This window comes from Paralichthys olivaceus, chromosome 1 (assembly GCF_024713975.1).
Source record: "Paralichthys olivaceus isolate ysfri-2021 chromosome 1, ASM2471397v2, whole genome shotgun sequence".
Taxonomy (NCBI): Eukaryota; Metazoa; Chordata; class Actinopteri; order Pleuronectiformes; family Paralichthyidae; genus Paralichthys; species Paralichthys olivaceus.
The window spans coordinates 12724200-12738311 of NC_091093.1; the positions used below are offsets into that span (position 1 = coordinate 12724200).

At 42.4% G+C, this 14112-nt stretch overlaps 1 protein-coding gene across 2 annotated transcripts in view; it reads right to left on the reverse strand.

Annotated features, from left to right (window-relative positions):
- Nucleotides 1–14112, reverse strand: part of LOC109624889 (MAM domain-containing glycosylphosphatidylinositol anchor protein 1) — a 172644-nt gene that overhangs the window by 37612 nt on the left and 120920 nt on the right. For both annotated transcript variants that reach the window (XM_069521827.1, XM_020079810.2), the window contains exons 9-11: nt 13172–13471; nt 2468–2734; nt 2220–2368 (exon numbers count right to left, since the gene is read on the reverse strand). In XM_069521827.1, coding sequence (XP_069377928.1) covers nt 2220–2368; nt 2468–2734; nt 13172–13471 — 716 coding nt within the window. The remainder of the gene's footprint in view (nt 1–2219; nt 2369–2467; nt 2735–13171; nt 13472–14112) is intronic.

The following is a 14112-nucleotide window of genomic DNA, read 5'->3' on the forward strand; positions in this document are numbered from 1 at the left end:
GTCAGCATAACAACTTGCAGCATAAATGTATCAGTGCTATTTCAGCTGGCACGCCTCACCTAACGTTAAATTCCATTAAGTCTGAACTTAAAGCACAGCAGCTAAGAGAAGGAAAAATGGAAGAAACGCAGACTTGGGGATAGGAAATAATGTGGAAGGAGATGGGAAGAAAAGTTATGAGTGAAATGAGGATACCAGCAGAACGATAGAGGACAAAAGACAAAAGAAAAGGGAATGAGGGAGAGGTGGAGTAGGAGTTTTTAGAGAGCTTAGGCATGCAATCTAATGTGCATCTTAGGGAGGCCAGTGCTCATTTCGTATCTCCCTGAAGAGTCTTTCTTAATAAGGTAAGCAGCCAAGTCTTTAAAGTAGGAGGGAAATTAGCTATTCATCTGCACAAAAGCAAGCTGGCAGACCCTTTATTCCTGCTCTCTCAGTTGCTCTCAGTTGCTCTCTTTCTCTCTCTCTCTCTCTCTCTCACACACACACACACACACACACAAACTCATGTACACACACCAACCCCAAGTCAGTTGTGTATAATTCACTGTTATCCTTCCTGTCTCCTCACTCAGGGCCAGTAATCTGTGAATAGATGTTTGAAACAACACAGAAGAAGGTTGAATCCAAAACAGTTAAAAGGGGGCTTGGTTGGGGTCAGCAGTAAAACCTATGCGCCTCTAGATAAACTTGAAAAAATACCTAAATCTAAATCATGATTTTGAGCATTATTGGTTGCGATAGTATGTAGGTTTTAAACATACATTTATTCATATGTAATGGAAAGGCTGTGTGACATAATTATCACATGTGTAACATCACGAATGCCAGTGTGTGATTTTCTGTATATCTACATTGTAGTCTGATTTGATATCTATGATACTTAAAGGCAACAGAGGTTATTCCAGTGTGTTATTATCATAAATTGATATTTGTGAGTGCAATACTAATTCAACGCCGATCGAATGATTGTGGATTGACATCAATGCAAATTCAATGGCTTGAGGGTAAGATTAAACATGAAAATATCATTAACATTGTACTTCCTTAACAGTCTCTGGAACCAAATTCTGGCATCGGAGGCCTGGTCTTTTTACCCCAACTTCACAGCATCAGGAGTTGAGACATTATTGTCACTCGTCTGACACTGACAGTCCAAATCCTTCTGTGACAGTATGTGGGAAGTTTGAGATGATGTTAAGTTGAGTTCTGAGAACACAGACGCTGTGCTTTCATGGGTCGCTTCAGATCTGACTGAGTTTGATGGGACTGAGTGATGTGACCTGACAATTGAAGGAAATATGCTGGCTCTTCTCCGGAAGGGGCGAACAAGAAGAGACACCACAATATATCAATTTATCAAGTGAAAAGAAGGGCAAATAAAATAAAGACAGGTCCCGAGAGCTGAGAAACTACCTGTGTTTAGTGTTGAAGAGAGAAGAAGATAGGAGAAAAAGGTTGATGTTCAGTCAGACTTTCATAAAGGTCCTGAAGACTCAGACACAACAAACCATAAACGTTGTCTGGAGTTTGCCTTTCACATATGAAGAAAGCAGCAGGGGATTCTCTGGTCAGACGCTTTTAAAACAACAGAAAAATATCTGGAACTTTCAGATGAAGGTAGGTGTTTGGGTAGAGCATGAAGAGGGCAGATAATCACGTATACACATGCCTCTGCAGAGATCACTTGTTTCTTTTCACAGCACGTCAACACCGTTATTGGAATCTCTTGCTTTTTCCAAGTTAACACCACCTTCAGTGTTTTTTACGTGAATGGCATCTTTTTCAACCTGAGATCTTTGTATTCTTTTTATTTTTTTCAGCTTTGCGTCTGTCGCATGTTGTAACAACAACAACACGCCCACCCGCTTGCGGTGAATCCTCTGAATAATCTTCTGCTGTGTTTTCACATAGGCTCACTCAGACGTTATCCAGAGTTCTCACAAGAAAGGCTGGCAGGAAAATGCACGTCTGAAAGCAGCGTCACTTGCATATGTGTGTTTTTGTTTGGTGACCAAAGTTTACCATAGTCTAATCCCAGTTAATCAGTGTCAGTCTCATGAGTGTTCTGTAAACACATTTAGAGAGTCCCTTTTGTAAACCTTGTACCTGCCTGTTGTAGAGAGTCAGAGCACGAACACGGCACACTCAGGTTTGTGTGAGTGAGCGCATGTCAATATGTGCAGTTCTGTGCAAGTATTTGTGAAGGAGTACTTTACCTTTCGGATATTAATCCAGTAGCCGATGATACGGTCTGTGGCCTCTGGATCTCTCTGTGTCCACTGCAGGTTGTAGGAATAGTTGTTACCTTTCAGAATCCGGACTGGGTTCGGTGTGTCATAGTAAAATTCTGCACTATACGGTTGAGCTGTGGAATAGGTGGGGAAGACAGAAGAAAACATCACAGATAAATTATAGGCTTGAGAAGTTTATAAATAAAATACAATTAAAATCTCTTGTCACTCACCAGAGACATTAAATGTGCATGTCGATGTTCCTGCAGAATTGCTGATTCGGCACTCATAAGAGCCATTGTTGGTAGGTTCAAGCTTGAACTTCAGTTCCGGAGTCTCCTTCAGGTCCGGCATGGGCATGCGGATGAAATCGCCATTACGGTACCAGCGAATGTCTGTCAGACGCGGCGGATTGGACCGCAGCACCGTACACCTCAGAGTCACCATCTGATAGTTCCGAGCACGCACGTCCTGGAATACTGGGTCCAAAATGGGTGGAACTGCAGGAAAAACAGAACTCAGGATATTAGGGATACTTACTTTGTGATTAAGGATGGTGATGAGGTGCATCCATGTAAAAATTCCATTATCCATAATCAGTTTTTATTTTTAAACTTATCTCCATGAATAAGGGAAAGAGGGAGAAAAAACTAAAGCAGATAATCCTGAGAGGGAACTGTGAAATGGACATAAATCACCATCATCCAAGTCTCATTCCATCTGCTTTGACATATTTTTGTTCTCTGCGGCACAAATTCCCTCACATCATCAGAAAACATCGGCTTCCACAAATCTTCTGATACAGAACAACTGTCGAGAGATCAGCCGTTTCTACGAGGCACGTGGCCGTCCCCAGCGCTATAACCAATACTAACCAGCTCTAATTAACCTGTCAGCAGCGGTGTGTGTTTCAGAGGTTAATGACTGACTAGATGCTGTTACCCTGGGATCAGCCATGACACAACACTGCCAAATTACTCCGTCACAAATCACCAGCCAGCAAGATCACCCTTGGCTTATCACGGAGATAATACACAAGATGCTTATGGTGTTGCTGTAGTAATGGTGATAGGATCTGGTGTTAAAGCCCCTGGAGGTGAGGCATGATGACTCCAGTCTCCTATATGAATCAAGTACATCAGACACAGATGTCTAATTATATTCTCATGTTATGTCTGTAATTTAGACAGATAGGGCTGCAGGGGGAGCTGCAGTAAGGAGAAGTAAACAAAGACGAGGATAATATAAGCAGAAGATGAGACTGAAACAGACTTTTACTGTGTTTGAGACAATGTGGAAATCCACCCATCCATTATCTATTTCACTTTTGGGGAGAAATCGGGCAAGAGGTACATGGACAGGTCGCAAGTGTATTGTAGCTGGCTGTCATATAGAGGCAAACATTCACTCAGACAGACTTTCTACAAGGCGCTTACTGTACTGCAGTCTGAACAACAAATTATTACGGGTTTTTTTAAGAGACAGCTGGAACGCATGGTAAGTTAAAGGTAGAGCTGGTAAGTCGTTTCTGAAAAACCTTTTTTATCATATTTGTTGAAATTCTCTCCACGTCCTGCTCTTCATCTATAAACAAATTTGTCTGAAAAATGATGATGTCTGTGGCCCTAAAGAGAATATAATAAACAGGGCGAATCATTTCATTTGGTCTGAATTGGTCATCTGTCACTAATTGACCAGTTTGCCTGCATGCACCCTCTCTGCGCTCCCATTGCACATGAGTGTGAGTCAAGTCCCAAGTGTTTGGGGTATAGCTTTGAAAAGATGGTTGAATATTTATAGTGTACACAAAGTATAGCCCGCACTTTCAAGATTTTCCAGGATTACCAACCACAGCTTTAAAATCACTTAAAACCACGCTATTACTATCAAAACTGTGTCAGCCTTTCAAATAGTAAGTTCTTATTTAAAATGCATCCAAAGCTTGTTTGGAATCACGCTTTACCGTTCTGTGCTTGTGCTCCAGTCGGAGAAACATACCTGCATGCTAAAAAGACAGAAGATGGGAGCTGAGAAGTTAAACGTTATGGTTGTTTCCTAGGACTCTCAGCATGTGGATGCAACAACAAACTGTGTCCTACTTTGTTGCTTGTATGAACTAAAGCAGTCGTTTGCTGGTGGTTGCTGAGTCGTTGTTATGTAGTGCAGCCACAGTAGTGTCATGTGAGGAGGCTGAGGGATGGTTGGGCAGTCAAAGGTCATGCTGTAATCCTATGGACTGATTAGTGTATGGTCATACCCTGCTTACGCTTATAGACACACATGTGCATACTGATGGCTTCCTGACTTTGGAAACAAGTGGCAAGGGTACAGGGGGAAAAAGAAACCTACTGTGGAGCAGGGGTGATGGAGTATTAAGGAGGGAGGGGGGAGGAGAGCAGTGTTATGTGCTGGTTTTATGAACAGTTTATGAATCATGTAATACTTAGTAAAAGGTGGAGGACAAGTTACTACATTCCCTTCTTTAACAATTATAAAAGTTACTAAGCAGGTGACTATTTTAGTCACTGAAAATGTTAGAAGTTAGAAACTGAAGTAACCCAGTTTTCTTTCATGCATTAGTTGCTCCCGGTACAGGACTCACAAGACAACACTACAATTTTTCATAGTCAGAGGACCATAATCCATGTAAACACACCATCGCTATCTGTCTTATTGAATGCAAAATGGATTCCATCCAGGAATGCAACACTGACCAAGCCAAACATTCACAGTACACAAAGAGAAAATCAATTTACATGAGACTGGGGGAGTGGGGAGGGAGGGTGTGTGAATGGGGGAGTAAGAGTGGGGAATGAAGGGGGAGAGAGAAACTACAATGAGGAAGACGAATGACGGCGAAAGTGTGGCATGAAAGTAAGAGAAGTCGATGATTGAGTACGGAAGGTGGGGGGAGAACGAGAGAATGCAGGATGCAGAAAGGGAATGACAAGACAGAGAGAGGTCCTCTCTTATGGCCAGCAGTTAGCTGATTGATGATGATGAGAATGGCAATGGGGAGGAACAGCCACCTCTCACTGGGAGGGGAGAGTGGGCAAGGGAAGAGAGGGAGACAACAGAAAAAAAGGAGGAAGCGGGAGAAGGCAGAAGTGGCAAGAAATCTGCGTATCCACTTCATTATATCTGCCATGAAAAATGATGGCATCCTTCCCTCACATCGATCAGTGGCGCTAAATGGAAGGCAAAACAAACCCAATAAATTCCTTTTTGTAAGTAAGATGGGGCATCGGGGGGGCAGTGAGTGAGGAAGGATCTTTTTCCTCACTCTTTTCTCAGCTGCAAACAAACATAAATATCACACTTTTCTTTACATTTCATCATGTTTCTACCAACTGGATCACTTTCACCTCACTGCAAGGGATTCCTACCCCTGTCCCTCTTTCCACCACCCCTAACCCTGCTTTGCTGTTTCAAGCTCTCTTAACCCTGTTTCTCTCTCTCTCTCTCTCTCAGTCCTGCTCATGAATCTGTCTCATCTCTCTGTTTCTTCCTCTGTCCAGAGTGGGGTGGCCACCTGGACTATTAATCACAGCTGGCCAGCGTGGACAGCAAAGCTCACACAGTGTTACCCTGCGCACCCTGCCTGCATTAGCAAGCCCTGTAAATCTGTCTAGAAGAGAGGAGAGAAGAGGGTTTTGGTTTTCAAAATCCATTTATTGTACATTTCCTGGAAGAAAAAACTTTGTAAAGTGCTCCCACCCGAGGAGGACATTGAACAAATGAATGTAGTGTTAGTGTTTTAACTTGAGAACTGAAAGTGCAACCCTCCCCCAGCTACGGATCAAGGTGCGCTTTGTATCTATTTGTAGCTATTGCCCCATGCACAACCCTCCACTTGAGGTCTGCTGTCCGTTTTTCAATGGGTAGCTTATACATGGACTGCCAGCTCCCTTTCAGAGAAGCGTCTGCTCCAAAAGCCCAGTCCACCTTGACTTTCTCATCCCTTTCAGTGAGTGCACATTCCGAACCTTTACACTTTACACTCTGAAAATTGTCAAGGTGAGGAGTTGAGAAAGACAGCAGCTGACTCCTGTCACTCCCCTACAGTTGGGCTGATGGACAGGGAGGGGAAACTGTATTCCGGTTCTTCACTACACTGGTCACACTGAACGTGATTTTCTGCAAACACTCTCAGGGTTTGTGGCAGGGCGGCACAGACTTCCTCCAACACTCTATTGATCAGTGTGGTGGATGTGATGTTGCTGTTTTTCCTCAGGGAGTCCAAAGATGATGCCATCATCCTTATCAGATGGCCCAATTTGGTGTAGCGAGCTCGTCTGAGGTTCTCTATGAGACTGGCAGACTACAGTATTTCAGTCCTCACAAAGTCGTTAAAGACAGTAGATTCCTCAAAACAACCACAATCCAGGTGTCACAATTCTTGTGTGAAACTAAATGTCTGCAATGCATGAAGTCGTAATGCAGCAATTTTGGACTGGATGTCTATTAGACCTTGCCCATCTTCAACAGGCAGATAGAGGACTGCTGCCTCAACCCAGTGTTTACCAGACCAGAAAAAAATATAGTATGGCTCCTTGAATATCCTCTTGGCCTTGTCACAGAAGTCTGTGCCAGAGCGTCAAGGTGACCAAGCTGTCGGCAACCAAAGCTCTTCCCCTTTATGACAGCAGGGGTAGCAACCATTTTCATTTAGACAACCGACGCACACTTTCTCTTTCATTCCCACCCAGTTTTTTGTTAAAAACCATTTAGTTCCAAAAAAGACACCCAAAACAAAGCCTCATTCTTGTCCTAGTTCTAACGTGCAGAGGAAGCATTTAAATACAATGAAAATGTTTTGTGTAAAATCTGTTCATCGCCTTGATTAGAGACATTTACATCATTTACATAGGCAGAAACAGTGAGGGAACAATCAGGTTCTAAGAACCCAGGCAGTGAGAGACCACTGAGTCTACCTCTTAACCTGCACAGCAAGGGCTCGATATCCAGACTATATAGCTGCCCAGAAATGGGACAGCCTTGTCTTATCCCTCACTGTACAGGGACTGGTCGACTCAGCCCTGTCCCCATCTTTACCATGCATTGAGCACCGTTATGTAGTAGACCAAGCTACGCCAGAAAACCATCACCTAAACCGAAAGCTCTTAATGTAGAAAATAAATAATAGCGATCCACCCAAAACTAAAGGGACAATTCCACAATCAGGAAAAGCAACAGGCCTCCAGTTTTAAGTAAGGCTAAATCTCCTTTCTTCGGAAATGACAGCTCGCTGACAGGAAACAGGAAGTGATCCTGCTCTAAGGCACTCCAATAAGGTACCATGCAAGTCAGCACCAATGATGTTCCAGAACCTCCTCAGGAATTCACTGCAGAGACCATCGATTCCTGGTGCTAGTCCTGATGACATCTAGTTAACAGCATCTGTCAACTTCTCTAGAGTCAGCTCAGAGTCCAAAAAGGTTTTCCCCTCAAGGCTAAGTTGCGGTAGTCCCTGCGGCTGCTCCTCACGGCATTCCATGCTGAACATTTCTGCACCAGGTCAGTGTGAAAATAAGAATATTTTTCCACTCCTGCCAAAACAGCTCAATAGACTGACAGAAAGTAGTGTCCTGCAAGAGTTCTTTGTTGAAACACCCGTAGGACTTAACCCTCTCTACTGGCGAAATGACTAAGTCCATACTAAGTAGATGAGGATCCATAAAACCAACAAGCACAGTGTTGCTGTGAAAAAGTCTGGATCTAAGATTTTGTGAAATGAGAATTGTGTCCAGTTTGGCTGCAGTCATCCTGTTATTTCTGTTATGAGTACTGTCTGGATTTCTCAAAAAAAACACACCTAATCACAGTTAATCATGGTGTTCCTCAGGGTTCTGTGCTCGGCCCAATTTTATTCACCTTATATGCTTCCATTTGGAAACATTTTGAGGACACACTTAATTTTTCACTGCTATGTGGATGACACCCAGTTATTGGTTTCAATAAAACCAGAACAATGTAATCAATTAACTAAACTTTAAGCATGTTTCAAGGACATAAAAACCTGATGTGTCTGTCCTGTAAAAGCATGCTATTAAATTGCCAGTAGGACTTAACGCTTTCACTAGACAAAATGAGCAAGCCTGCCCTGACAAGGTGGTGATCTGTAAAACCAACCATGCTTATTGTACTGTGTGCTAGTGTGGAACTGAGATTTGGGGAAATATAGATTCTGTCCTGTCTGGCTGCACTCACTCTATTCTTGCTTGCCCAAACCCATGTGTATTGTTAAGTGTGCGGGTGTTTAGTCCTCCATGTGTCCAACAGGTCCAGGTATGTAATTGTGTTCCTGAGGCTCTGAGATAACTGAGGACGTGGTTCAACACAGTTCTGTCAAGGGTTAAATCCAGAGTGCAGTTGAAATCCCCAAAAATTAGGATCTGATCTGGTGTTCTGCAGTTCGTCGAATAGCCTGATGAAAAATGCCACTCTCTCTTGATTTAGAGCATATATGTTGATAAAGCAGAACACAGAACTCACTATTTCCACCCAAGCAACAAGCAGCTGACCTTTAACCACCTCTCTGAATGACAGAACTGTTGCATTAGCTTTTGTTCTAGAGAGGACAGCAACCCTTGCACTAAAACTGGTCTGAGCAGTCCCACCCTAAACCCCAGTCTACCTCATCTGATGGAATAGTGTGTGTCTCTTATAAAAAACAGCGCATCTAACCTTTGTTGAGTGACTACTTTGTTATTAATGCCCTTTTATTTCTATCCCCTGCACCCTTGATGTTTAAAGACCCAATCTTAAGGCCCAGCATGAAAACTTACTTTACTTTAATCGCTCTTTTAACAGTTATAGCTTTTGCTTTTCTCAGACTTGTAATGTGTTTTTTGAGGCGGAAGCATTTGTTTTCATCCACAAATTCAAAGCCAACCAGTCTTTGCAGCACTCCAACAGACCAAATTAACCCGGTTACTAGAGTAGTCACTTTAAAAGATTTATTCTAGGTGGTATCCACAAAAGCATTAGTTTATTCTAAAGAATAGAGATCTGTGCTTTGAGAAGTATCAGTAATCTATACAGTATCTGACTCTGAATCATACTCCATCCATAGAACAGCTGGACACATTCTGTCCTTCATTGAAGTTCACTGATTGCTCTCCACCTGCTGCACCTGTAGGAGCTACCGCCTCACAATGTTCTGCAGACTGTGCTTGTTAGGACCTGAGGTTCTCTTCAGCCACAGAACCCTGCTGGCTCTGTTTCTCCTTGTCCACACTACTGTTGTCAGATAATTAACCCTCCGGTGCTTTCCCGACAGCAGGTGTCACATTCACCTGCTGCTTATGTGGCCATGCAAAACGTGTGTGTCCTACATCTCTACACTCAAAGCACTTCATTGAACTGACATGGACCCTGTAGGAACCATTACCAAACTTCCCCCTGAATGAAGTTGACACCTCAAGAGTTTGGGTCAACTGCCGCCTCAGCGATAGAACACGTTTCAGCTTTAAGTCTTTACATCCCAGACTAAATCCGCTGGCAAACTTCCCAAACCTGCGCAGCTCATTGTCTAATAGCTGGTTTGAAATAAACAGCAGGAACACCAGACAAGATGATCTGTGTGGAAGGAACCAAGAGCAGGGGGAAACACAACCAGGGCCTTGTTCATTCTAGAAGCAAAAGAAAGACCGTCATGTGCTTCCTGCTCCCTGACAGCCAGCAGAACCTCCTCTATGGAAATGCTGCTGTCTTATGGAACAATCAGGATCCCTTTGCCGGATCGACAGAGGTGGTGTCTCGGAGTCATCTCCAAGCGATGGAAGCCTCCAGTAAAGCTGCCTGTCCTACCTGTGCTTCACTCAGCTGAGACAGTCCCACCAGTGTCTCATGCACATAGTCATAGTAACAGCTCCCAGCACTAAAGAGGTCACTGCAGAAATCTGTGGGCAGCTCCCTCATCCAAAAATATGCTGTTGCTTGAGATCCATGATCACATTATTATTATTCAAACTAGAGCATCAGTATCTTTAATGGTAGAATTTCCCCTAAATGTGTGTGAGGTCATTTTCTGTAACCACACTTGATTCTCTCTCTCTCTCTGTAAATCTCTGACAACTGTAGGATGTGTAGTGTAAATCCAAAATCATGAGCATACATGTTAATAAAAAATAATTTATCTTGATTTGAAGTGTATTTTTGTTTTTCCATGTGCAGGAAGAGAACAGCAACCCCCGCACTGAGGCTGGTGCCACATTTCAAAAAGCACTGACCCGTCCAGCTCACTCCACCTCATTATCTACACAGCTATGTATCTCATGTAAGAAGAACGCATCTATGGTTTAACTGTAGTTTGACTCAGACACGCTTCATCAAACTTCCTACCCGCAAACATGAAGTTCTATAAATTGAATCAGAATCTTCTTTAAACAAAACCCCCCTTTGTTTGCTCAGCAGGTCATTTCCAAGCAATTTTTCGACTTTTCATAACTGAGTTAATGAACCTGTCCACATTAGGGGAGGAATCTGTTATTACCACAGACTGTGTGCTGTAAGTTTCATCATGGAAATCATTAATCTCCTTTAATGAGTATGACTCTGGTTCATCCGGTGGAAATTTGACAATAGCAGGAAACTGTGACAAAGTAGCTTCCTCAAACATTCCTCATTTAATTTTCAGCTTTTTCACTGAGTGATTCACCTGTTGCATAGACCCTCACTATTAACTGTCTGACTGGTTCTCACTGCTCCTGTTTGTCACTGTTGTTTCTACATGTATGAGGGAGAGTTAGCTGTGACCATGTCCTCTGCTACAGGGTAAGGGCCAGGGTCTCACGTACACACGTTTCAGTGGCAATCCTTCGGCTTCTATTCAAGTTTGTGCAAGTGAGGTGGTTGGCTTCACTTTCTGTGGCAAAGCAACTTGCAGCATGGTTTCACATGAAGTTCAACTTTGGTGAACTTTGACCGATGATATTTGCTTCACATTCGCATAATTGTGTCCATCCCCAAATGCTGTTAGGCCTCAACCCTGAAAGAGCTACTTTTAGCATTTTGGCCAACCTGAACTGTGCAGATGCCATATGTATGTTTAAGACCAATATCCAAACCCAAAACATTCCATGATGCCAGGCTGACATTATTGAAATAAAATACATAAATACTTGTCTCTGCAGGGACACAAGCATTTTTTCACTCTAGACAAACTGCTCTGAAACCTCAACAAATTTTCCAAACCAATTAAATTCTCATTAAATTAGCTCACAATCACAGACACAGAGATATACTTCACAAACAACAGCCAGACGGCAATAAATAAAGTAATACACTGATAGTGTACAAGGCCTTTCTCAACCAACATGTGAACGAGGAGTTTGATGTGGTGTTTTCAAGCCTGAACTCACTGTACCGAGCATCAGCCACTACTCTGACCCTGACAGACAGGGAACCGTCCTCAGGGAAAGACGCTGTGGTTAACGGTACAAAACCCATTAATTTACATGTTTTACAGCCTAGATACACAAATCGATTCATTAAACCACTCTTACCTGTCACTGAGAAACATGCAGAAAGTACATAATTAAAGTGTCAGTCAAACACTTGTTCCACTCATTTAGCAACTCTGTACACTCCGCAACCACTCACGCAATTTCCCAGCATGCAGTGAGAGGAGAAGAGAGGATGCTGCTTTGGGCCTATATTTATCAACCATGTCAGCATGGTAAATTAGTCCTAATGAGCCACACATTTTGAGACAAATGCTTGCTTACTTCACCAACCTTCACCAACCTTTTCTTCAGATTCAGTTCTGTATAATTTCAATTTCTCCATCTACAGAAATAAACTGTCCCCTTGCAGTTTTGCTTGATTTGCATCAAATAAATGCAGCTATGACAACACAATTGTGGTACATCTCAACACAACATGTGTGGTTGTGTTGTTTGTGTCCTCATGTTTTTCTTTCATCTTGTACATATCATCTCTTTGATCGACAGTCGTTTTCATTTAGCCTCGTACACAGTGCGCAATGGGAGTGTGTTGAAAAGGCTGAAGTGAATACTGGATCAAACATGCAATGAAGTACTGATGTGCAATAGTGTCTTCTTCAACCAATACAGTACATTAGTGACTCATCTCATTTTTAACAGACAGATGTTTTTAAAGTTCACAGGGAATTTATCTTAATACAAATGACTATTTTTGTTTTGTCTTTCAATTTTTTTAATAAGTTATATGGATGTAATAGTCCAGTAATTCATCTTAACTTCTTGTTTTATTTTAAAATGCTTCCAGATCCTGCCCTTGTGCCTATTCCCGGTTGCTCGCCAACAGTCCTGCCCCTGCTGTTCCCACCTGTCCAACCTGTTAAACACTCACCTGCTTGCCTATTATCTTTGCATGATTGTTGCCCTCATGTTTTCCTAGAGTGTAGTTTCATGGGTTTCTGACTACTGCTTCAGTTTGTGGATTTGTTTACTTATTGGATTATTTGTGTATGAACGTACAGATGGACTTATCTTAATCTACACTAAGGTCTGTGTGAGTTTCTCTGTATGTGTCTGTATCATAAAAACCTCTGGCGTGAGTGTTTATGGCCTTAATACTTCTGTAAAGATTATTCACTGTAACCAATGATTTTCATCTTACTCCATGGTGGCAGAGACAATAACATGAGGAAATACAGCAGGGGATCCCAATTCACTGCTGCTGTTATTGACAGTTTGTTATATATACTTCACTGATTTAGCCCACCTGGTGAGCTAAAGCAACTGAGAATAACCAGTGGGAGTAGAAACTTTAAAGTATTAAAGTATGAAGTATTTACTTGTAATGGGTATTATATTTTCTCCAGCAAAAGGGTAAGTTTTATTATGCTTTAAAGTGATCTAATATGTACCACTGCTTGATCTGCAGGATGTTGTTGGGATTTGTGAGTTGACGAGTTCCTAGGTGGAAATAATCAGATCCACACTTACACTGCACGTTAAGCTGGACCTGCGCCTCTCTGCGCTTGATGTTAAGCCCATTGTACGGAGCAGTCTGGCACCGGTACGCCCCCATCATGTCCCTGCTGACATTCCTGAGCCTCAAGCGGCCATCAGGAGTCTCCATCACAGGCGTCTTTGACGGCATTAGCAGGTCCTTTTCTGTCCGTGACCAGAGTATAGGTGGACGTGGTTTGCCATCCACTATCAGGCAAACCAGCTCAGCGATGCCTCCCTCTCGCACGTTGACCACCTGACCTCCTGGCGGAACAGAGAGCACTGGAGGAGAGACTGGAAAATATTGAAAGAACAAAAGAGTAAAGAAATAGTGAGAAAATGTGAAACTTGAATCTGTTGCTTCTACATAAATTGAGACAAACATGAATAACGTATGGGAACATTATGAATTTCTTATGTAAAACAATGACACAATATAAATATAGAATACAAATATTAACAAATACATTATGCATGCAAGTGAAAGCAGAGAGGTTTTCTGAGAGAAAAGTGTAACTTTTCTAAATGGCTCAGGTCGACGAGTCAATGCATAAGTGCACGGCAAAAGAATTTAATGCCCTATGGTTGTGTGCTTCTGACAACCAGCGCAGTTTAACTATGCACACATTTTTTTACAGACTCGTATGACCTCTCACTAGTGACATCTTATCATTGTATCTTTGAGCCCAACTGGTCAAAATGTGAAGAAATTCCCTCGAGGCAGAGCTGAGCTATAGTTGTAGCAGCCAAGCACATGTTGTATGAGGACACAATGACCTTTGAACTTCCACCACCCAAACGTAATCAGCTACAGGTCCAGTGTATAAGATTGAAAGGGAACTATTGGCAGAAATTTAATGTAGAATAATCTTCATGATTTTTTCACTAGTTTGTTTTATTTAAATTGTATGAATTGTAGTTTTATTTACCCCAGA